Source organism: Aythya fuligula, chromosome 1, assembly GCF_009819795.1.
Source record: "Aythya fuligula isolate bAytFul2 chromosome 1, bAytFul2.pri, whole genome shotgun sequence".
NCBI lineage: Eukaryota > Metazoa > Chordata > Aves > Anseriformes > Anatidae > Aythya > Aythya fuligula.
The window spans coordinates 161,640,400-161,666,563 of record NC_045559.1 but is presented as its reverse complement, the minus strand read 5'-3'; the positions used below and the strand labels follow the sequence as shown (position 1 = coordinate 161,666,563).

Sequence of the window (26,164 nt, the reverse complement as noted above, 5' to 3'; positions counted from 1 at the left end):
TTCAGTGCACCTTAATTTTGTACTTGAAGCTCCTAGTGTGGACCCTTTTAATAGTTTAGAAGGACTAAAGAGGATCTATTGAAATGAGGTGGATTACACTTTTAAAGAATGGACTGTTTTTACGTCTCATTTTTATGATGTAATAATAAACAGAATTTTGAATATTTCTGTAACATTTTTACCTGTTTACCTAATTTACCTTATAAACTTCCCCTATTTTTTGAGGAATTTTGTTACAAATGAAGACGAAAACTTATTAATGCTCAGGTATGTTTTCGGATATGGTAGTGATGCAGTGAATGTTTAAAAAATAGTCAATCTTAAATTTTTCACTTTCAGTTATGCTTTTTGAATGCTTTTCTGTTCCATATGAAACAAGGAACTAAACCTCAAATCTCTGTGTGCGCCTCTCAAGTCAAGGAGATGAGGTACTAGATATTTACAAGGAGACAGAAGGTGTTATATCTATTAAGCAGGATGCTCTGACTTGGTGTGCTCTGACTTCAGTGTGCTGTCCTTGCCATGGTTTTGGATCCCTTTTTGGAGGACCACAGCTTTAATACCCAGCTCTGTGCCTGATTCAGAGGAAGAAGCCCTGTCTCACTGAATGAGCAGGAGCGGCTGCAGCTACAATAGCTTGCTGCTGCTTTGTGTGGGCGCAGGTTGTGGCATGTGGGCAGCTTCCTGTCTTTTTGGTGGGGGCGCGAGGGGAAGTAAGGCGGTTTTCATCAGCCCCGTGTACAAACTGGATTAGTTATATAGGGCACCAGTATTACCGTACTGAGCAAAATGAGTAATGTACACTGGTAAAATGTACCTGGGTTATTCCACTCATGTCTTTCTCCAAAAGTATTCTCAGGCATAGATTTAGGGTTAAGTCTGAGCAAGAGAGAGAGGTGGGGAGGAAAGGATGGGAATATCAGTGTCTGTTCTGGTGCAGCAAGCTGTTGGCTTGTGAAAGCTGTGGGGGTTTTTTAGGTTCTTAAAAGAAGGATGTGCCTGCCCTAAGATGTGACATTAAGCTGTGGAAGGTACAAGGAAATCTTCAGGCTGTCACGTGTATCTGACACGTCTAGTAAGTCTTGTAACTGTTAAATAGTAATAAAAGGCAGAAGTTTGGTAACGGGAAGAAAATGCTTTCAAATAACACGGTTCTCAGCAGAAGACGCCTGTGATGTGGCCAAGCTTGATCTGTTCAGATCATTCAACTTTAAAAAAGAGGAACTTGAAGCACTCTGTGAGCTTCTTTGCATGAAAAATGAGGTGGCAAGTACATTAGGAGAGCATCAGAAACGTAGTACTTATAAAGTGCTGTGTTAATGCAAAGTTTTAGTACTAGTCTTCCAGGTGGGATGAAAATGAGGCACTTAGCAGAAATGCCTAATTCTAGGCTATTTTTGGAACATTATTCCTAATGACAGTGTTAACAAAACAAGGAAGTATGTATCATCAGTACAACTGGTAGTATGTATTGCTAATCCTAATTTCTTGGGACGTAGTCCCTAGTTTTCTGTTGTAGATCTGATCGTGGTGTTGAGTTGCATAGCCTCCAAACCTCCTTCTAGACTTCAGGTGCTTAAGCTGCTTTGGAAAGGGGAGTGATGAAATGGGCACGTACCAGCACACCCACAGTGGGCAAATTGATTTCATGCTGAGAAGAAAAGTAATCTGAAGAGGAGATGGGCAAAAAATAATGAAAAAAATTGGCAACTTGTTAGCTTGGAGAAGCACTGCCAATGCTTCCTACTAAAGCTGAACTATTGTACAGCCAAGACTGTGGGTTTGAGCTGCCTCAGGCTTAGGTCTCCCACTTCCTGGACAAGTACCGTAACAGCTAGCATGTTTTAATAAAATGGGCACCCCCTTTGCCAGCTGTGTTTTTAATGAAAATGACTAACTTCTTCTGTTTTGTGCTGAAGTCATTTCTGACTTGCACAGCCAGGGCTCACAGATGTCAGGATGTGGATGCCTTATGACTTTGAGTCTTATAATGAAAGTGGAAAATATATTTCCATTTTAACATTTAACTGTTTATTCCACTTAAGCATCATTTCCATTATCACAGGCTAAGATTAGCCTAAAGCAGGAACAGTCAAACTTACTTTTCAGTCGCGCTGTAACCAAAGCATTATATGATATCCTGAGTTGGAAAGGACCCATGATGATCATCAAATCCAACTCCAATTAGGTATTGAGCCACCCCCTTCCTCCTCCCTCCTCCCCTCGTCCCTGACTGTGCCTCATTCAGCTGAGGAATGGACAGAATGATTTAGAAAACAGGCCTCAAAACTTTGATGTAGACACAACAAAATCTGGTTAATATCCTGTATGTTACTTTTTTTTTTGTTGTTTGTAAAACCACTTTTCATTTTCTTCGGTTACTGTTGGAAGTACTTGGCAGAGGTTTGTCATATTCCTTCTTGTAAAACGTGGCCTTCCAGGAATAAAAAGAGAGGAGAAATCTCGGTCTCTTGACTACTGTGTAGTAGTTCACAAACATAATTTGTCCATTTTAGCTTTGAAGAATATTTTACATTTTGGCACTAAACCTGTTAATGTTAACTGTAAGAGGGGTCAGGATCAAGTTCTTGGTAAAGCTGTGTATGTAGCCTGAATCAGTGAACCTGTTTTTGCTTTTCCTTGCTGAATTTGGAAAGATTATGTAGAACAGCTTTGAAGAAATGATAGACGATACCGTAAACATCATCCTATCTCTTTATTGAGAAATAACCTTTTAACTTTTGCAAAATAGCGTAAGCTTGCATTTAAACATTGCTCTGGTAATGCTTAGTGTGGTTAACACTTATTTTTGTGAGGTGAGGGATGCCTTAGATAAAGCACAAGATGGTTAGAATAACAGTGCTGGGTATTATTGAGGCCAGTTGTGCAGTTGATTGTGGTGTTTGTAATTTATTGTCATTTTGCAATTTAAAGGAAACAGTACCTAAGGTATTTTTAAGGAATATACCGAAGCGTTAAGATTTTCTTAGTTAAAGTTCTAACACTGGGGTCACAACATAGGCTTGCACCAAATGCAATTAGGAAAAATAACGTTATAAGCTGTATACTATTAAAAACCTATTCCAAATCCTAGAATGAGAGAGCATAATTCAGACAGATCAGTAGGCTGCTAAGGCCCTGCAGTATTGGTCTACAGCTGGTGATGAGCATTGTTCTGCGTTCCTTCCCTGTACCTCAGGGTCTGCTATTCTTATCTACTTACCAGGGTTCAGAGGTAGCACCGGTTTGGTGATCTGCTACTCTCCTATGAACAGTTGAGCTTCCTCCTAGACTGTTATGGTGCTTTGTTTTGTTGATGTTTAGCTTCCTCACAGTTAAAAATTTGGCCTGCTGGAAAGTACCTGCTTCTAGATGTGTGCATCATCAAACAATTGAGGGGTCCAGAGAATTGTCCTTTGGGCCATGTATTATGTAGACCTGTTTTCAAACACTCTAGCTCTATCTAACAAGTATCTGTTGAGACATAAAAATGCATTCCTTAAAGAAAGGGCCTATAGGTCATTGTTGTCGTGTTTGTTTTATTAAAGCTGTGTATCCTGTAGTGGATGGAGAAGGGTAAGACCATAAATCAAACTGAGGATTTCTTCAGTAGAGCTTGTTCTTCTGCATGTAATGCATAGAAAGTATGTTCAGGTCATATTGTGTATCTGTGTGGGTTTTTTAACCTGTTATAACAACTGTCTCTATTTTTTCTCTATAGTTTATTGTTATCTTAAATTGATGAGCTTGAATACTCCATTTTCCTATTACTAGGAGAAGGAGCTATGCTCAAAAAATCACACGTAATTGACCTGCTTATAAGGAGTGAGTTAGTTTTTACTGACTTGATCATTTTTTTTAACCTGTGTTATTTAATTAATATTTTTGTTTTTGGGCTACTTTGTGGTGTTGAGTAGGAGACTGTTCCTTCATGACTAGCTTTTTCAAATACAGAAGAGAGAAAAAACCTCAGTGTTCTCAAAAAAGTTGAGACACTTTAAGGTTTTTCTTAGTTCCACTCCAGAATTTTCAAGGACACATAATTACCTGTGATATAAGAGGCATAAACTGGAGTCTTTTTTTTTTCTGCCTAACTTTGGTCAGGGATTTAAGGTGAAATTTTATGCTCCTCCTGCAGTGCAGTTATGATACTTCTCTAAGAGAAAAAACAAAACAAAAAAAGACAAACAAAACAACAATAACAACAAAAAACCTTCTCTTTCCGTATCCTTCCCCCTGTAAAATGAATTTGCCATTTTTAGCACCCTTCTGCACTGTCCTTGTTAGGAAACTGTGTGTGAGCTGTTCTACTGTACTCTGACTTTTAAGTGAAGCATGTATTACATTTACAATAATACCCAGCTTTTTGAATCAGCACTGATTATTTTTCAGCCCAAATGAATGCAAGCTAAAATGGAAGCTGGAACTAGCTGTTGAATATTGAATTTGCTATTGGTGAAAGCCCTGTCTGTTTCCCAATTTTTTTTTTTGTTATTGTTTTTTAAACAATTTTACAGTTTACATGTTTTGTTTGTGTCAAATGACCAGAATATACTTTGTGAACAGATTCTGTAAAGCTGCTGGTAAGTCAGGGTGTGCTCCTTTTGATTTGTGATTCCTGGAGCTGTCGCTGATATTTTGCTGGAGCTGTTGCTTAGTGGCAGCTGCCAACAAATCCAGACGGAACATTGGCCATGACCATGGAAGATACTGAGAATGAACAAGAAGGCTCATTGTATGAAACCTGGGAACTGCCCAGATGCTGGGTACTGTATGCACTTGGGGATTCTCACAAGAGCCTGGTGGAGCTACAGCAGGCAAAGGGAGGCAGCCTTCTTAACACTGCAGTCTAAAATGAGTGGTGGGAGTTGGAAGTGCCTGGTGCTCGTAAGATCATCAGGGCTCAACCATTGCAGAGCTGTTACTCACCCCCAGAAATGCTGAACTTGGGTTTAAATCACAGGAAATAAGCTACATGAAGAGAAATGAATATATGGGGTTTGTTAATACACAGGATCATTGAGGCAGATACTATTAGCAGATTCAAGAATGTAAATTCATGCACATCAAATCCATAACAGATGCTAAATGAACGAAGCAGAGATGTACCATTTACCAGCCATAATATAACAGCTGGGAATGTTAGAGAAGTTTGAGGAAAATGGGTGGCAAATAAGTGACTAAGGTTTTTGTGTGCTTTCCATGCATCTCCTGATAGTTGTGCTGGGGACGGAATGTTTCTTTAGACTGGCCTCTGGACTGAGTAATACTTTTTTTTTTTTTTTTCTTTACCAGTGGGTCTGTATGTTAGATTTTCAAATTGAATGATAAAGTGTTCAAGGAGGAGAGCCTTGTTTTATACTTTTTTTTTTTTTTTTTTTTTTTTTAATAGAGTTTAAACTAGTTCTTCAAACTGTTCTTGAGTTACCATTTGACAAACAGGTAGCTAGGTGGTACATGGTGATCTTTTTAGTAACTAGAGTTACTAGTTAAAATTTCTTACTGTGCACAGGCTTTAGGGAACGCTTTTATAAACTTCTAGAAATATTTTTACACTAGCAGAAAAAAGATTTGGAAGCTGTTGGTCCTAATTGTCCTCTTTGTTAATGTTAGAGACATCGCTTCTTTGTTGGTAGATTTACAATTAATTCCTATAATCATGTGATAGGAAAAACTTCTAGAAACTATATCTGACTTGAAATTTTACAATAAATATGAAAGATATATCTTGTTCATACCAAAATTTAAGTATTCAGAATTATCTCTGAATAATTCTGTATTAGAGAAGAAACCTGAAGAACTAAGTGGGGAGAAGTGCAAGTGTTAACACTGCTAAGAATAGTTTAGTTTTTAGAATATTTACTGTTAGAAAAGAGTTCTGATATTGACATGTGGTATGTTGATGTCCTTTATGAGCAGGTTATTTGCTATTAATGTAGGGGTCGGGAAGGTATAGATATCTAAGAAGCCACAGGGAATGAATGGAAATGCTTATGTCATGCTATCAAATGTGCAATTGTTTAAATTTGGATTACAATCCAAAAAAAAGTAAAATTGTATGTGTAAAGTAGCCACTGCGGGAGATGAACGCTTTCCCTTGAGGAGGAAGTCTTGATCACCATTTCTAAGTACCACCTCCCCCACTGGTTATACGTTTCTTTGAGGAATAATTTGGTAATTTGGTAAATCCACTAGGCTAGATCTCTAGTTAAACAGAAGTGACTAAAATTATTTAACAGCTTCCTAAGTTAAGTGCCTATAAAACCTTTTCAGTGTCTGTGGTTCACCTTAGTTTTAACATGGGTGTCAAACTTTGGCAGAAAAGCCATCCTGTTGCAACATATTTTTCAACAACATTCAGTATAAATCTCTTCGGATTCTGTTCAGTAGAAGTTTGCCGACAGGTTGCGGGTTTCCATGGTACCTAATCCTTATTTAGCAGACACATTTGGTATTTCTACACAGCTGTGGAACGGCAGCAATGGACTTCTGTTCTGCTTTTCTGCTTCTACTGCAGATTTTACACCTTTGACCTCAAAACATGTTGACTACTGTTGAAAACTTTCTGCAGAGATGTAGCGTTTTAAAAAATGACAACAGACAAAAAAAAAACCAAACAGCAACAACAACAAAAAAAAACCACTCCACTATTGTGACTGTCACTCGATCTCAGCATGTGATAGTGGAGACTTGCCAAGTGATGGGATGGTGGAGGAAAAAAAATGTATGTTCCATGTGCTTGGGAGTGCTGATTAAATTTGAGCAGTTAGTTTCAGATAAGTATCAAAGAATTAAAAGCAAAAGGTAGCTGGAAGTTGCTGTACTTCGGTGTTTTACCGGAATGTACTGAAGTGCCTTATAACCTTCATTGCTTCAGGGTTTGGTATTTATTAAGAGACTTTCATCTTCGGAGACTTTCAGTTTTCTAGAGCTCTGTGTCTGTGGCCAGTATTGCATGTTTCAGGAGAGATTGCATGTGATGATGACTGACTACAAGGAGCTTGCTTCCTAACTTGCTGGGAAGTTGGCACTCTGCTCTGTGTGAGTTCGCGTTGGGCTGGTGTTACAACAGGAGCTTGGGGAAAAAGACATCATCTTGTTGTAAGCTATTCTATTGGTAAAGGATGAAAACCTGTACTTAAAATAAAGTTAGCAACCTAAAATGCAATGATGTGTACTTCATCCCCCGAATATTATTTTATTTTAAAAAACTGTGAAAGATTTCTTCCGAATGCTGTTGTGAATTTTTATTTTCCTTCTAAGAAAATAGTTCTTTAGTGGAAGGATTTATGTCTCTCTTCTGCTCTTGTATTTCTTGTCTAAGAGTATTTATACATTATTTGCTTTAGTTTTGATTGTTCAGTGGCTTTTGGTGACCTAAATGAGAGTTGATTGATCTTAACACTTGAATGGCACTTATAGGTTAATGGTATGGTTTTTATGTTTATTTTTTTCTAAAAATACGGAAGCAATTAGTGTGTAGTGTGAGCTGGTGAGACCATAATGCCATTCAGAAACAAAAGAGATAGGGAAGTTGAACTAAAAGCTCTTTCTAACATGAACTATTTTTACAACAGGTTCAGAATTAAAAGCAATCTTGAAATAAAATTTGTTTTTATTTTTTCCCTAGAAAATCTAAAGATAAACACTTTGCTATTTGCAGATGAAGAAACCCTACTTTACACTACTAAAACTGAAAAAGGCAATGCAAGATGTGGTTACAAGACCAGCACTTAATATGCAACCCTTATGTGGTCTAGTGAAATTGTTTTTATGTTGATAGAGCCTTCTCCTTTTAAGCTTGCATTTCTTATGAATAGCATCTCGTTTGTATGGAACAGTTAAGAGTAGGTTTACAAATAATTACCAATAGGCAGGTGTAAAAAAAACTTTATTTTTTTTAGTACATAGAGATATCATGTGTAACATATAGGGGAAAAAAAAAAAAAAAAGGGAGAAGCTTCCTGAAAGCCTGATAAAGATGGTGGAAGTTTTCTTGTTAACCTGCTGTTAGTTCCACCTCTAATATTTACTGTGTTACAATTCCTGTGGAATAAATACCTGTGCACCAGTATGGAAGGGGTCCTGAATCTACTGCAGAAGTGTTGGATAGCTGTTAAGCACTGCAGAGGCAATCTTCGGATGAGTCCTTCCCTGCAGCACCAGAAGCTGCAGTAAGTGGATATTTTCGGTTGGCCTTTCGGCATGGTCTGAAACTTGCTCTAGAAAACTAGAAGTGTGGAAGTGTTAACTTCTCCAAAGTGACAAAGATGAGCCTCTGCTGCTGAGAGCATTGCTCTTCATGGAGGAGGTGTACCAGTTGACTGGCTTAGCATGCAAAGGTTGAATTTGCATGATCAACTAGATTATGATCAACTTTTTGAACATTTGCATGATCAACTAGGTTATCTCCATGCTTTCCCTTAAAGCATATCGTAAGATGCAGTGTTTTGGAGTTTCTGTGCATTATATTCATTTTAACACCATCGGGATGAACTCATACACTGATCAGTGTGAGGTCAAAACTGGAGGAGCCAACCTTTCTGAAAAATGTTGTAGTAATATCATGGGAAAGGCTAGAAAGGAGGACAAATTCAAGTACTCAAAATTGAAAATTGCTGGTGAGAATGCTGGTCTTCAGTGTCCCAGGCAGAACCATTACTACTGAAACTTATGCAAAAGCTTACCTAAAAGTCAGGCTGTGTCAAGATGAGCTGGTCATAAAGATCTAAAAAAGACAGAAGAAGCAAGCTAGCTAGATGCTTTTTTTTTTTTGTCTGTGGCAGCATCTTCTGGATAATCTTATGCTATACTGAAGAGATTTTATAAATAGCATGAAAGTAGCTTATATTTTTAAACAAGGTTTTCATGCTGCTTGTAATGTGCCATTGAAATTATGTTGCAACAATTTTACAATGTACTGAACTTCTGTATATCACTTTTTTTTTTTTAAATTGAAACCTACAACTTTTTAAGGAATGTGCAGAAAATTAGTCACCAGAATTACTGAGTGGTTTTTGTGTATGTTAACCTATCAGTGCGAATAGAGCTGGCATGTGTTACTTTATCTATGTTAACCAGAAAACATCATTCTAATCTTGTGCAAATAGCATACACGTGGCATTAGACGTCATCACGTGATATCTTTTTCCTGTGCCCTTTTTAAAATTTAGTGTATCTTAACAACTTGCCTATATTGCCACTCTTCTACAAGTCAGTCAATGCATCACATATGTGTTGACCGGAATAATGGATTTAGACTGAAAGAGGGGAGATTTAGATTAGATGGAAAGGAAGAAGTTCCTTACTCTGAGGATGGCACTGGCAGAGGCTGCCCAGAGAAGCTGTGGATGCCCCATCCCTGGAGGTGTTCAAGGCCAGGCTGGATGGGGCTTTGAGCAACCTGGTCTGATGGGAGGTGTCCCTGCCCAGGGCAGGGGGGTTGGAGATAGATGGTCATTAATGTCTTTTTCAACTCAAACCGTTCTATGAAATGAAGCAAAATGTTACCCAGCCCAGCAATGTTCTGTAGGTCAGAGAAAATTACTGTTGCAGGCAAAAGAAAAGTGTAAGCAGAGAGTGAGGTAGGTCTCTTTTTTTTCTTTGTTTGCTTTTTTTCTTCTTTAAAGGCTTAAAGAGTAAAAATACCCAAGCCTGTCCCTTCAGGAAAGGACCCTGTGCCAAGCACTTTATTTTGGTTCATGTTCTGTATAGTGTGTAAGTAGATTTTAGGTATCAATCTGATTACTTTGGAAATAACCACACAAACAAAATAGAGGACTTAAGGAAAGGAGAAGATGCAGCACCTGAAGAAGTGATTTGTAATAAAAATTTAATGCTAAAATAGCTGTATTTTCAAACATTTTTATGCTGAAATTTCTGTCCCTGATTTTTAGCTTCTTCTGGAATGAAATAGTAAATTATTGTTTTATAGACATTTTCTGCAAAGTAAACTGAAGGTGTATTATTTTTCTTCAGGTGACTTTTACCATGTGTTTTTTTTTCTACATTGCAGATATTCTCTGGCAGTCTCCATGAGATCTCGAGCGTTTGTCAGAAAAAACATTGCTGCTATATCTAGCTTTGAATTTTAGCTGTGCTAAGACAGACACATCTTGCAATGTATCTGCTAAGACAGATACATCTGACTCTTCAGCCTGGAGTGTACTGTAGTTCAAGGGCTGTGAAAGCTGGAGTTGAAATACTTGTGTGTATAGTTTAATAGAAATACAAGTCTGTTAACAAATATTCCCTTTTTTAATTGTAAAGCTTCTGGTCGGCCAGATACACTGCATACAACCAAGATTTAAAGGAATCTGCTTTGGATTTTATGAAGATGAATTTCTAGACAGCTAACTATTGCTAGGTATGGCCAACTAAACTACAGTCGCACAGGAAAGCATTTTTTTTCAGAAGAAAGTTTGATACAGAAATAACAGGGAAAAATGTCTTTGCATCCCACTTTTAAAATGCTGTGATGAGGGCAGGGGAAGGTGGTAGCTTGCAGTTGTTTGTAATCTAAGAGGTCCTAGCAATTGTTTTGTTTCTTTTTTTTGTTTTTTTTTTGGCCGTTATCTTGACAAATTCAGTTGTATTGCTTACAACTATATAGTCATGGTGATGGGGGGTTGAACTGTAATCTGTAATTTCCCCTTATTCCTTTAATTAAAAAGGCGGGCAAAAGTAATCTTGCAGTTGGAAAACTTTCTAGGTCTAATTTCTTCACTTTTAATGTTAAATACTGCAAAGGTGATGTTTAAGTACGTAGCTTAAGTAATACCTTGAAACAGACGTTTTCTGTTCCCTTCTGAGTGTTTTTAGCCTGGTTTCTATGGAAATGAAACCAATGCAGTGTGTCAGGCCTCTTCTTCCCCTGTCTCCAAAAATAGCTTCTAAATTTACCAGCCTGTATAAGCCAAAATTAAACGGGCAGGGGGAGGTTTGAAGAGAGTTGGGCTCCTACAGGTTGCCAGCAAACTGGTGACTCCACAGAGGAGGATCAGCGCCCTGTGAAGACAAGGCAGATAGAGGCGGTTGTACCGTCCTGTCTTGCAGCACGTCTACCCTGTTGGCATAGGCAGAACTTCCAGCTTGCCAGAGCAAGCTATGCTTTTTGTTTTATTTTATTATTTTTCTTTCCCATTGGAGTCTGAGGAGAGTAGAAGAGCTGAAGTTACTGCCTTGAGGAGAGAGTAGGAGACAACACTTGAACCAGCACTAACAAAAGCTAGCTTCTGCACATGGGACAATTAGCATTTATTACTCTAGCTGTAAATACTCAAGCTTCTTAAGCCGCTTCCTGTGATTTTAATGCTGGGGTATCCTGTAAGGAATGTTGTGATTGTCTTACTGCAACAGGATAACCTTTATACACTTCGGAATTTCTGAAAGGTCTATAGAGTAAAGTAAAAGACAGGATCATAAATAGAAATACTTAGTCCCTGAATGAGTCATACTAAACAACAGTCAGAACTATGCCTTCTCAATGCTCTAAAAGGCATAACAGGACTCCTTTGTATAAAGCCTGTAGTATGGAGTTTCTCTGTTTCCTAATTGCACTTGCTACAACAATTGAATGACTTGCTAACACTGTGAAGTGAAGCAGTCTTGGGTTGGGAGAGTAATACGCACCTAATGTTACCTCCATCATTTGTAGCTGTTAATAAATTTTAATCTGGAGAAAGGTAGCTTTCAAGAAACCGAGTAGAAGAGACAAAATTAATTTCCTCAGTAATGTCAGAGTGGGTATTGAGCAGTGATCTGCTCCTTGACCTATTGGTGCTGTGAATCTTTGTAGAATGGTCACAGCACAAGCGGTATATTGGCAGGAGGAAAAAAAGCTGTTATTGAAGCGGACAGCAAGAGGGAAGGAGGAACGAAGATAACAGACAGAAATACATTAACTAGGCTTTACTTCCTCTTCTCCAGTTTGTTGCAGTGAGGTAGTCAGACCTATGCATGCATTCCAGGTACCATTTGTATTTTGTGTACTAGCCATTAATCATAGAATACAAAAAGCCGGTAATTTTGTTAGAGACAAAATTCTGTTGTCTCATTGCTAATAAAATGACAATTTTATTTAAAAGTAGTTTTGTTAGCTATATCAATACCATATTACCCTTGTGAATGATTTTACTTAATGTAGAACCATGAGGTTTCTATCTCTCAGGATATTTCTCTGATCTGCTTGACCTTTCTAGAATCAAGTGTCTTGTCTTCTCACATGCTTTCTGTATCTCTAAATACATTAGGTTATTTTGAAGTGGTTTTCTTTTTTCAGGCCTTAACTACTATAAATAGCTTTACATATTTCTCAGTTTACTGCTTTTTCTGGATCACTGATTAGACACTAAATGACCTGCCTGCTCAGTACCCAGAGACCTTCAATAACCTCTATCAGTTCTATGCAAGGTGACCTCTCTAATAGCATGTGCTTGTTTGCGTGTATGTGTGTGTATGTAGGTTTGTGTATATGTCTGCTATATATACAGATAAAACCTTTCCTCTTCAAGCTATAGTTCTTTGGATGCAGTATTTGGAAGGACTCTTGAAAAAGGCTTTAACAAGTAACTTAGCACTTTTTCAAATTTGACACCTTTAAAGACAGTAGCATAGAAGTAATATGAAAATTTCATGAAGTTGTTCTGTCACAGTAACTTTTTTGAAGTATTTTCTGTTTGCCCTTGGCCTGTCTTTTCAATTTACCTGTCTTTAGTTTAAATGTCGTGTTTGCTTGTAATTCGTTCTGTTATCACTAGTTTATCGTTAGAAAGAAAAGCACAGAATTTATAACCTGCAGAACTTAGATATACTCTGGATATACAGTAATTTTTGTAATAATGTGATGCTAGGTAATAAGATTTGTTTAGCATTCTTATTTTCCAATAATCTGACTACACTTTGCCCAATACAAAAGTAATGATATATTCTTAGTATTTTTTTGTTATTGCTAGGACAATAATCTTCTATAGCTTTGACAGTTTCTAAAAACATCATACAGAATTCTTGCTTCAGATATGTTCAATTTATTCACTTGACTTTGTGTGTTTTAAATATGAATGCCTCGGTAGTCATCATAGGCATCTTGTAGTTCACCCTGGTGTGAATACTAATGTTCAGTATGTACTAATACTTTTTTTCTATCAAGCTTGTACTCTTCCTTCTTAGTTTGATTCTAAACACTATCGATTTAGCTAAAATAATCAAAAACACTTTCTCAAAGAAAATACGTTGGTTGATATATCTGAATTCTATTGTTTTAACAAACATGCTTGCTTATCGTAATTCTCAGTTCTCCGTAAGCTTAAGTGGACGTGTCCTTTTAGAACTACGTTTTAAAAAGCAAGCAAACCAGCATTTTAAAGTTTTATAGGAAAGGATTCTTTCCAGAAGGTAGAGAAATGCAGAATGTTTTGGAAAGTCTTAAAATTTGAGTGGAGAAGCTCTCTAACGAGACGCAACAATATAAGAATTACATTCATACAAGTAGTGTTATTTCTTGATTTCCTCTAGACTGATACAGTCAAAATAGTTTTGCTCACCTGTTGTATTTTAAAATCAGTTAATATATTTTATGAACATATTTAAGAAGATTGTTTAATAGTTTTAAAATATTAACGGAATAGAAAGTATATAAACTTAGCATTTTCTCAATAGAAAACATTAAAAATGCAGATTTATAAAACTGAGTTCTGTGAATGTCACTGAACAGAAGTAATCGGGGGGGGGGGGGGGCAATTAAGATTACTTTTGGCTGTTTACTTTAAAAGTACTTAACTGGGCTAAAGAAGTCATGTGCTGTTTGCCTAAATATTTCCTTTGTTTTTGTGGAAGAGCAATTTTCTCCTTTTGATCACAGTCCTGCAAGTGTTAGGTGGTTGTGTAAAGAATTGCCTGAAATTTGCTTGTTTTTCTTTTAAGCTTCACAATGAGGATGACCCACCAGAGTCTTCAGCAGCTGAGCAGTCTTCCACTTCTATGGAGACTACACAGACTCCTCAGACAGCAGCCGTATCTGAAGCAGATACTTCCCCCCCACCTTACTGTAGCATAGCTGTAGAAGCAGCTGCAACCTCAGGTATTTTTCCTTACATAACAGCTTGTCAGAGCGGAGTGTGTATGAATCAGCACTTGGTTCAGAGTGGTACGGTGCTGCAGTATTTTTTCTATGCGCACAGTTGCAGCAAAAAGCTAGGCTTTCATGCACAGCCGTTTGTCCAGTTTGTTCAGAAGCACGCTTCTAAATTACACTGATTCTTCTGAATTGCTAGACTAAATGGTTGTTCATTAATTAGTGTAATGATTAGCTTTTATTTAAGTCTGCCTGTAGTTCAGTTCCACATTTAATCTACATGTTTGAGTAGTGCTTCATTATTAGACCTCATTAGGATTTTTCATTGCCTGTTTAAAACCCCTCCACTCCCCTGTCAAACCTAAGACTTCTTAAAAGTATGTGCCATATTTGGTGAAAATATTGCCATGAAAAAGATTCATTTTCCTTTAAAGACTCTTCATAAAACTTCTTGTGAAAAATTAGAAGCAGGACTTTTTCCCCATTTATTCAGTACTCCTTTTCTGATGAGACTGTGACTTTCCTTTAGGGTATAGGAGACTTAACAGCAGGCAACATCAAAGTCACTGTTTCAGCAAAGTTGCCTGGATTTGCATCTCCCATGTGCCAAGTAAATGTTTTGGAATTAATCTATGACCTAATTCTTTAACGTTGATTAAAGAAGCAATTTCCTATCCCTGCTCTGTCAGACAGTGTTTGCAAGTGTAACGTGTAGCTGTGCTGAATTAGCCCTACGTGAAACATTTTTGTAGTGTACTGACATATTTTTGCCATGTGACCTGTGCTGACAAATCTTTCCCATGTAAGCAATCTTGTGCAAACTATTACTGGCTGTAGGCAGAAGCTTGAGGTATATTGTAAATAGATTTATTCACTTCATTAGTGGTTCTATGCTATATTTACTTTGCTATTTTGATATGTAACAATTAAGTCTGTGGTTTGTTTTGATATAAGGAACATTTTTAAAAGAATATGATGAAACGGAGTATCTGGAGAAAATGAATTTCATGGAACAACTGGAGTTAGCAACAGGATCTTGCTAATAAAAATATAGTGTGATTATTAATATACTTAACTAATTGGTTAATATTAAAAATTAAAAGTTTTTTTAGGATGTTTCTTTGAATGTCTCTGATTTTATAAAAAAAAAAAAAGACTTTGATTGGAACACCTGGAGATATAACTAAGCTCATGAATTGTTTTCATAAACTGTTTGCTTCTTGAAGCATCTATTTTAAGGTTTCTGCCTTGAGTAGCAACTAAGAGAACCATTAATATGTTCACCACTTAATTGCATAAAAATAAATGTTTCAAAAGTTTATAAGAACTTGAACCCCACATATAATCAATTTCAGACTCTTGAGAATATGCACTTTAAAGTAGTTTTAAAGTAGTTTTATGCACATAAAGCTTATTGTTCTTGACATCTTTCTGGTTTAAAAATGCATAACCTCTTTGTTTTGAACAGAAACACACAATGAGTTTTATCCTGTACCACCTCCATACAGTGTAGCTACCTCTCTTCCTACATATGATGAAGCAGAGAAGGCCAAAGCTGCAGCAATGGCAGCTGCTGCAGCAGAAGTTGCCCAACGAGTAAGTGTTGGAGTTCTTTATTTCAACTTCGTGAAACCTAAGGATACTCTAATTGTTTACAGTAATTGGGATCGTATTATGGCCTATTTGCTAAAAATAATGGTGAACAGATGATTTTACATATTTTGTATATTTTTTAATAGATCACTGTACTACGGAAACTGTATAGTATTCACTCTGTTCTGAGGCATAGCAGCTGGCTAAACACTTTTGAAGGCCAAATATTGCCCTGTTTTAATAATTAATTTACTATCTTGTCACCTTTTAAGTATCCACATTAATGTTACTTTCTAAAGTGAGTGCTGATGCTGAGTGTTTCAGATGATTTAAAACAAAAATTTAATTAGTAAAGAAGGTAGAGTTTTGGAGAGGAAGGGGTTTCCAATAGTTTGGAAGGGTTAAGATACCAAAAAGCAGAGATCTTCCAAAAGGAAAAATCCCTGCTACGTGAAAGCTTTAATACTTAAGTTTGATGGATTGTTCCAAGTATCCCTGAATGTTCAGGCTGAGGGAGATGGGGGTTGTTCAGCCTGCAGAATGACAGAAGGCTCTAGAAGATATTACAGCAACAGGGGGCCTACAGGAAAGCTGGGGAGGGACCCTTTTTCAGGGATGAGGAGGAATGGCTTCTACCTGAAAGAGTAAATTTAGATTAGATATAAGAAAGAAATTCTTTACTGAGAGGGTGATGAAGCACTGGCACAGGTTGCTCAGAGAAGCTGTGGGTGCCCCATCCCTGAAGGTATTTAAGGCCAGGCTGGATGGAGCTTTGGGCAACCTGGTTTTGTGGGAGGTGTCCCTGCCCATGGCAGGGGGTTGGGATTAGCTGATCTATAGAATTCCTTCCAACCCAACCCATTCTATGACTTAAAAATAAAATAAAAACATAAAATCATGCACCCCAAGTTATACTAAACAGTAAATGAATCGGTATATAAGCAGTGTTTTTAATTTCGTATGAACTAACCTTATAAAGAATGCAGTACTCAAAGTAAAACCAAAAGTTTGATATCTGCAATTAATGTTAAATGTTAGTTTTGTAATTGATGATTTTGTTCTTTCCACCTTTCAAAATTTGGGAGAGAAAAAGAGATTCTGCTATTTGATAGGATTGGCCATAATATGCTGTATTTAATTTAGGCTTCCAGTGCTTTCACTAGAAATCCCCACTTTAAGAACAAGGTGATTTGAGGTGGATTATAAGGTGGTTCCTCACCACCTCAGATGGATTTTAAAGTTGTGCTTTACCACCCTCTGAGAATAGGTTGCCCGGAGAGGTTGTGAATACCCCATTCAAGACCAGGTTAGATGAAGCCCTGGGCAACCTGGTCTAGTGAGTGACATCTCTGCCTATGACAGGAGTGTTGGAAGTAGATGATCTATGAGGTCCTTTCCAACCCAAGCCATTCTATGATTTTATGACTCTAAAATCTTACTGACTGGGTTGTAGCTGTTGGGCACATTTTTGCCTGTGAATGGAAAAATTTTTTACTTACACAGGTGGAGGAGTCGGTTTCTTCCTTGATTGCCATGCAGTAATCAGTATATGCAGCTAAATTTAAAATGGGTTTGTGTAACATCACCAGTGAAGGTGTTGTACAAGTCTATTTTACTAAATGTAGCAGTGAATCTGGAATATTTTTCATGGTTACTTGCCAAGTTCCTGCTAGGAGGTGGTGATCTTGTAACCTTTTAATCCGTGCTTCTGTTAGAGTAATTAAGTCGTCTGTTGTTACTGCTTGTAATATAAGTACAATTTATGATGAAATACTGGTCCGAAAGAAACCCTTAATCTGAAATTATGTAAAAACCTTTAAATTCAAAACATTAGCAACCCAAACCTTAATTTTAAGGGTACTGTTACCAGTCCTATGACACTTCAGATGGGGCACATGCAACTTTCTTGCAAGATTCCTGTTGCTTTTAACTTTGTACATCTGGAACCCTATGGGGTGAAAGCTTTAGACTTAAATGCAATTGTCCCTGACCTGAATTTAATTGGGAAAAAAAACCTCAGGCTGGGATTCAGCCAATTCTAAGAATAGAGTTAAGCAAAAACAATAGTTTTTAAATTGTATTCTTAAGCCTTTTTATTTTGGAGCACTTGAATTCTCACATGTTTAGGTCACTGTGTCAGAAACATCTTTTCTCATTCTCAGAAAATCTGCCTGGCTTTGGCCAAATTCAGTTACTGAGAATATGAGTTTCCATAGTACATGCATACAGCTTTAATACATTTGTGGAGATTGAACTTGTTCGTGGAAGACAGACTGCTCATAAGTCTGAAGGAGATGCGACTGCAGATGTTTTGTCACCAGAGAACATTTGTAGATGTCTTGTATCAGAATAGGATTATCAGGCTAAAAGTAAATGCACCATATGACTGCTCATGACTACTTTTGGTGAAAACACTGGAACTGTGAGTTTCTGGTGTGCTGTGACATAGTTTTATTATTCTTGGCCTTCGATCAGTACATAACCACGAGGTTATTTGTATTAGGTAAAAGGGTAAAAGGACAAAGACCGAGGCTCTAAAGCTTACAGCTTTTGTTTTGTGAAGAGTAGTCTGGTTTTGGTTGGTCAAAGAGGTTACTTAGTGAGCACAGGCAGGGTGAGGGTGATGGGTCTAAGTCAAAATGAGAAAAGGCAAAGCTGAATGGAGAGAATTGGTATGTAAGGAGCACAGAGCGATCTTAATGAGAAGCAAGAGGGAAAAGAATAAACTGGGATTGGTGAAGAAAGGAAACCAAGTGAAGACAAAATGTAGTACTGGAAGAGCAGCTGAAGTGGGTGAGTGAGAAGAAGGGAATAGGAATGGAGAAGGAACACTGATAAGATTATGTTGCTTTGTGAGGAGGTACTTGTGGAGATGAAGAAGGGAAATGACTGTATTTGGAAAATATGAACATAGTAAAAAAAAAAAAAAGTGAGTAAAATGATTGAGCAGTCAATCGGTAAAGAAAGAATTGCCAAGGCAGAAGAACAGTAAGTAAAATGGAGGTGAGGAGGAATCTAGATTTTAGAAGTAGGAGAGTAGGTTATGGTGACAAAGGGATAAACGAACTTTTGCATGAAGCCTGTTGGTATGCATGCTTTTCCAACATGCACAGAGGAACACAGCAAGTGCTTACACTTAGGTGAAATTCTTATAAATTTCACGTACATATGAAGAATGAGTAGGAACACACCATCATTCCACCAAAGCAGAAATTAACTGGAAAGTTGTAGGCTAAGGCAGTACTGTATCAGAAGCTGCCTCAGTGTACCTAAGGGCCTCAGACTGCTAAGGATCTCAGATTTGATGGTTTCTGCTTGTTTTGCTTCTGTGTTTTTTCTTCTTTTTTCTGTCCTTTTTTTTCCCCTCTTTTTTTTCCCTTTCAGCACACACTCATGCATAAACATACAAGCTATATTAAAGACTTGGTATTAAGACTGTGGAAAAAGTCACATTATGGTTAGGGTGGTGGTTTGCCATCCAGAGGGGAAGGATTTTGATCCTTAGCTCTACATACCTGTGGAAGAATAAGTCACGTGGACTTTACTAGCTTGCAATTATTTTCTCATTTTCATTATCTTTGAGATCACAAGCAGTGACATCTGCATGCAGTGTCTGAGTTCTGTATTACACACTTTGCAAAATGTACACAAACTACATAATGTATTTTTTCCATTTCTAATTTTCAGGTTTATGAAGTTAGTGTTTTAAGGATGTAAGTTATGTTACGATGTGCCTCTAGCTTCTTGCTTGTAAAATGAGGATATAGTGCTTCTTCACTACTATAATGTGAACAGAGGCAGAGCCTTTATCTCGAGTGACACATGAAGCTGATAACTATTTCATGGTACATTCGAAAGTGTGCAGTAAAGAAGGCTTCAAACCTATTAATTGAGCAAAAGAAAGGAAAATGGTATAAGAAGATAGCACATTTAATGAACTACTTTCATACTTTTTTCCTGAATGAGGTAGGGATGATATGAAAAAAAAAAAAATTACTGTGATCACGTTATAGACTTCGTAGTCCCTGCATCCATAGATTGTATGAACAATCCAAACTTAAAATTTATGGATACTTTTTGTGCTTGATTTTGTGTATTTAATCTTAAATATTTACACAAAATCTATGTTTTTATTTCTTTCAAATTCTTCCAGTTAGCTCAATGTACCAAAGAAATTGTAGCAATCCTTTGTCATCAGTTGTGATAGCATTAGTTATGCTGGCTTTCATCTTTTTCCTTTTCAAATTGTAAAGGTCATTTTAAAAAGGTTAATTTAAATGGGCAAACATATTGCTAACAGGTAAATGGCTTGTTTGTATGTTGCAATGAATGGCTTTTACTTAATGCTCTTCAGTTGCATTTGTCTTACATTTTTCTGTTTTTACATGCTTAGCACGCCCAGTTTAGGGAGTCTAGGAGTCTGTTTGATGAAATATTCCTCAGTCGTCCCGAGGTATGGTATAGTTCTCTCTAGTTTAGACTTTAACTATGAATTTTCCTATTGGCAAACAAATGCTTCTGGGTTTCATTATGCCTCCCACACCTCCTCCTCCTTAACTTCTCCATATTGTTTTGTATGCGTGAAGATACCATCATGAAGTTTTTCTCTGTAAATCCTCTGCATTGAGAAGAGTTACCAGTTCAGCTATCCAAAGGGTTACTGAAAACACTGTTTCTTTCCTTGAGTAAAGGTGTTTTTCTCACAGTATGCCATGCTAGGCTTCAATTTAAAAGAAGCTACAAAACCTTGACGGGGGGGGAACCACAGACCTCTTTTTGTAAGATAGCTACAGAGAACACTGTTTCCAGAGGAGTTAATAGGATTGCCTTCGATAGATGCTGTGTACTATTTCATGTTCTTTAGCTTAAAGAAGTTCCTTTGTTTGATATTCGTGTTGATAATATATTTTGCTATTTAACTGTTTTCCTGGTTATAGGAATACAAATTTTCTCTGTTTATACAAATTTCAGTATATTTAACAATCAAATGAATTCTCTGTGATCCTTACAATGGCTAATTTTGTCAAAAATCAATAGTTTGTATGTGTATATGTATAAACTATGTGTAGATAACTCTTTGTCTCTCTATATGACTAGATATCAATGACATTCTCACGAAGAAGAAAATATAATCATTCTCATTCAGTAAATGTCATTAATTGTTTATTTTCTGAGCATCAGCTGAGAGGACAGAGTCATTCTGCATTGTCCCTTTTTCATTCCTCAAAAATGGGACCAAAAAGGTCGCAAACAATTATACTTTGAAGGAAAGTTAAGACTGTTGACGTTAACTAGATTAAATGAGAGCACTGTCTTGCAAAGGACAGCCTATATTAGTGGGACCTGAGCAGTGGGACTGACTGTAAAACCAGATACTAAGTGATGTAAGCAAGGGCTGAATCTAGTTTAAAGGTAGGAAACTATTTCATTTTGTTAAAGATTCTGGTAATTTCAATATGCCAATTTTTGGAGACAGTAAATAGAGCTTAGTTTACTATCATTGTCTTTTGCAATAGAGTGCAATAAGTTGTTCATGCTTATTGCAAATGCCTGTTCTCATGTCCCTGGATTATTTACTGATTCACATTTCTTACACATGTAAGCCTTAGCAACATGCATATAGAGAAACCTGTTAAAATTGTTACTGTAGCTAAGGCAAATCTTGTTTTTCAGAGGGAACAATTTGCGTAGAGCAAATTTGATAATTGTTGTGGAAATGCCAGTATGAAGAACAGTAGCCAGCCAATTATTTAAAAAAAACAACGTTATTTTACAGAGCTTTTGAAATTAAAATTGAAAACAGTCCGAACTTTTGAGCCATATGTTTCTGATACAAACATGTTCAAATGTAGTCTTTTATTTAATGTATCTTTAGTCCTTCTTTTACTTTTCCCCATCAGTCTTGCAGCTGTAGCAAAATTGTGCTAAACTGATATTTTCATAATCATTTAAGATGACCATTTAGGGACATTTGAAAGTGTATATAGTTGAATTATGGCTTCTTAAGATTGCGTTGGACTAGCTTTTTGTGATTTCATTGGAAAAGCAATGGTTTTAAAATACCTTGTGATACAGAGGCCTGGTTAATTACTCTGAAAGGAAAGAGAACAGCTGGAATTTCACGGCCATGTTATGAAGGGTAGTGCTGGCTGCCTGGAGTTGGTACAGTTTGTTCTAGCATACTTCTAACTGTAATCACTATACCCTGGTAGATTAATCTGCACTGTTCACAAAGGTGAATATGTCAATCCCATGACAGAGCTCTAGATCATTGTGACTGTTTAATGCCCTTTAAATTATGAATATATCCATATATTTATATATATGGATAAAACACGCATAAAGTAACATCTGGTGCAGTCAGTGAATAAAATGTTAAAATCAGAATTACATTATTTCATTAGTAATTGTTTGATCTGGGTCAATCAGCAAAATAAATCTTTAATCTTCCTTGATAAAATTTTTTATTACTATTTTTAATAGGATACTTCTTACCTCAGTTCTAAGTCATTAAGATCATCAGTTGGAGAAAAAGTACAGGAAAATTCAAAGAATATTACTTCTGCTTCTGTCTAGACCAGATTGCTACTGTTACTGGCAGCATTATTTGACTTGTATCATCCTGTGTTGTTTTTCTGTTGTTTACTTAACATATTGTTTAACTGTTTTTTATAGTTTTCATCATGCTCTCTTTAGTGAGAGCTGTCATACAGAAAACTGTTTCCCAGCCTACAGAACAGTACATAAGATTTACCAAGTCCTGTTGACAATGAAGCACTGAAAAACAAAACAAACTCATAATTTCTGTATTTTAAGACCTAGTATTTTGACATGACCAGAGAAATTTATGCATTGGTTTGACTGATATCTCTGTTTACTTTTGTGTAAGTTAATAATTGTCTTTCCTGAGTTTAGAAGTTTTTAAAACAATTTTAACGTACTCATGCCCTCTAGTGTCCCTAGAGATTTTCTTTGCTTTATGTCTGTTTTGCAGCAGGTTGTTGGATAATCTATAAATTGATTAGTGCTGTGCTTTTGCATCAGCAATATTAAGATACACCTTATTCTAAATCTTCATAGTTTTTAAAGTATTAAAAGGCCTTTCTGTCAGGAAAAAAAAAATAGAGCATACTATGTAATGATTTTATCCAATTAAGTTTTTAACATCTTGGCTGCATACCAAGATAGTTTCAATAAGAAAGGGGAATTCTGTTGGTTTTGATTTTAAAGTACTCATCTGAAATAATTTCTGTTCTCATTTAAGATGAATATACGATATGTATGTATCTTCTATAGCAATTTTGATTTAATTCTGGGCTCTGTCAACATAAGCACCAATAAGCCTCTTTTATTGATTTGAATTATTTTTCTTCTGTAGTTCCTTGATATAGACATATTACAGAAATGTCAGTTTTTTTCTAGATTTAGAAACACAATAATTTAGTCCTAAAGATAGTTATTCTATACTTTTAATTAAATTATCGCTAACCTGTAAATCCAGGAAGAAGAGTATCCACCACGAGATGATTTCAGTGATGCAGATCAGCTTAGAGTGGGCAATGATGGCATCTTCATGTTGGCATTTTTCAGTAAGTTATCTGGTATTGCAGACCTATTGAGGTATATCTTAATTTTACCTTATTTCTATGGAATATGAAAGATAACTGTGATAAACTGAATTAATGTACTGTAATGAATTACTATTACTTTTACTTGTACAGAGATGTAAGCACTTACTGTTCCAGATGTAGCAAGTGTGTTGCACTTATTTAAAGGCTGGATCACAGAAATCTGGCCATCAGGTCTTAGAAATTTTAGAGAGAAATGATGTACCATATAAAAGCTACTTGTGTTAGTGTAGTGAATTAAGTTAATTATGGAACAAATCCAGCCACACTTATTTTCAGGTTAAACTAACCACTAGCATATAAATATGTACTGTCTTAGGTAATATGTGATTGCTGCTGGTGCTACTTTTACAATTATTCAGGCCCTGTGTATGTTGTGCATGCCTTGTCTTATAACTTACCTATTGTGTTGAGCAAACTTGGATTTAGCCACTGGAAATTACTTGTAGAAAAAAGCTGTTCGTTTTCCCACTTGGATATTTATTTATCATTTCTAAAGATATTTCCCTGTTCTGAAATGCTTCTCTGGCAGCCTTAATGAAAGTTTGATGTGGGGGATGCTGCTGTTCGTTTTAGCATTCATCAGGATGAAACCTGATTGGTTATCTACTGAAATCCCCTTTGTCTTTCAACCTACATTTCATTTTAGTTCATGTACCTTTTATGTCTTTTGTAGTCTCTTGATTTAAAAGCTAGAGGTACAGGTTATAGAACTTTTTATGAAAGCTCTTTAGTGTTGATATATAAATCACTAGGACAACTGGGGGTTGCATCTTCGGATAATTTTTTATAATTTTTATATCTCTCATAGCAAATATGCAAATATATATGTACGGTGATAAAGTGACTTTTGTAGTCTGACCTCTGTCTGTGGTTGGACCATAAAAAGGGTATGTATTCTTGGGGGTGAAGGGTTTTATTCATTTTTCTCTTTTCTTCCCTTGCCCTATGTGCTACGATGTCTTGTGTTTAACCTAGTATTTAACTGTGTAAGTTCTTTATTGTGTGAACTTGCTCTTGCAAGTCCTGGTCCAGGCCTTCATTAGCACTGCATTGGGAGGTCAAGTGGGTGAATTTTTGGGTCTAAAATGTTTTTAAGTCCTTTTTATCAGAGTTAAAAAAAGACTTGTTAGCTTGCAGTTAGGACTATAGTAGAAGTAACATTCATACTATGCAGAAGCAAAGAATCCAATGATAATCAAATGCTGTTGGCCAAAACTGCACACCCAGAACCTTGTACACATCTTCAAGAATGGAGAGGCTAACTCAGATAAACTGGCTTCTTCCTCTTCAAATCAGTCATTTATCTGAGACTGACTGCACAGAGCACTACTTCTGCATATTTGTCAAAAATACCCTGTAGATTATAATTTTTTTTTCTTGATCATTTTGAGAGTATATAACTGCCAACTCTGATCATCTTTGAATGAAATGCATAAAATGAGTGCTTTCAAAATAAAACAGGTTGCAAGGTATATATAAAAACATATGCTTAATTTGTCTCTGTGTTAACTGGTACTGGATACCAGTTATGTATGGGAATGTATATAGTTTACTTGGTGTTTGTGTTCACAGTATGAGGAGTTAATGAAAACTTGTTGCATATATAGATGTGAAAAAACCTTGGAAAATGGACGTTACATGGTGAGATTAGAGAATTAAATAAAAAATTAGCTTAACTTAATTAATTTAGGTTAGATCTATGTAGACTTAAGGGAGTGGGAGTCGAAGTGAAATTTTCGGAACACCTATATGTGTTTGTTGTTTTTTTTTTTTTTCCTGGCTGGAATATGTTTAAATGCTGGAAGCAAAGGTGGCAGAACACTGAGAATCTAGAGTAAATTTCATCATGTAGTTAAAATTCAGGACAACAGTATCAGGAGCTGTGGTGTAGTAAGAGAATTGTGGAAAGAATGACTCATTGTGGATGAGCTCTCCTGCATCCTTTCTGTGACTGTTAGGTACAACACTTGTAGTAAGATCCTGGGGGTTGATTACCTCTATTTTAAATATAAAAACAGAATTTAGTTTTTATTACCTCATTTTATTCAACCAAAGTGTAATCAAATACATTTTTTACTGTTCTTGCCTACAATCAACTAGTGATGAGTAGCTGCCATCTAGTGGTAGCTGCCTAAATTGCAAAAATATTTGTCTTGAGGCCATCTAGTGGCCAGATGTCTCTTCTATTTTGTCATTTTGGATCTTGGTGCGTGCAAGTTACAAATCTGTTTCTCATCTAAGTTGAAAAAAATACCGTTGTGTTCAGTATAACTAAAGAAAAGGAGACAATATAGTTTAAAGAATAAAATTCCTTTACATGAGCAGGTATTTTGAGCATCTTTTCTGTGTTTGTAAAATGTCTTTGGGTTTTGTGTGCTTTTTGCTTGAACACTTCCTTCAGAAACTTTGTAGAAAAATTTGGAAACCGACCTATTTTATCGCTGAAGTGGTGAAACTGTTTTAAGAAACTGCTGTCACTTTTGAAATCTGTGATTATGTTGATAAGTGAACAATCTGCTCTTCAATGGTCAGGGCTGGTGTCTGTCAGTTTCTAATGTGGAGCTAAATTAATCTATGAAGTCAATGCAGCAAATTATGCCACCAGACCACTTAATATATTTTTCATTTATGTATTTTAGTCAGATGTGCCTTATACAGCATAGTATAAACTTTTCAGAATGCCAGTGAAAGAAGTTAGTAGGTGCGTTACTCAGAGTAACTTTTTGTATGCATAACAAAACTGAGAAACTTGTGAGCTGTTTCTTATCATTTTGAACATGGCTGTAATGGTGACAGAGCAAGTAACTGTCATGCCCAAAATTTTTTTTTTATTTTTTTTACTTACTGTGCACATAGCGGAAGTTTGAAT

The 26,164-nt window shown here is 36.4% G+C and overlaps 1 protein-coding gene across 3 annotated transcripts in view; it reads left to right on the top strand.

The window, feature by feature from the left end:
- Positions 1 to 26,164, top strand: part of NDFIP2 (Nedd4 family interacting protein 2) — a 47,256-nt gene that overhangs the window by 5,297 nt on the left and 15,795 nt on the right. For 2 of the 3 annotated variants that reach the window (XM_032181745.1, XM_032181764.1), the window contains exons 2-5: positions 13,921 to 14,077; positions 15,540 to 15,667; positions 20,058 to 20,117; positions 23,166 to 23,253. In XM_032181745.1, coding sequence (XP_032037636.1) covers positions 13,921 to 14,077; positions 15,540 to 15,667; positions 20,058 to 20,117; positions 23,166 to 23,253 — 433 coding nt within the window. The remainder of the gene's footprint in view (positions 1 to 13,920; positions 14,078 to 15,539; positions 15,668 to 20,057; positions 20,118 to 23,165; positions 23,254 to 26,164) is intronic. The other variant, XM_032181755.1, reaches the window with a different exon arrangement.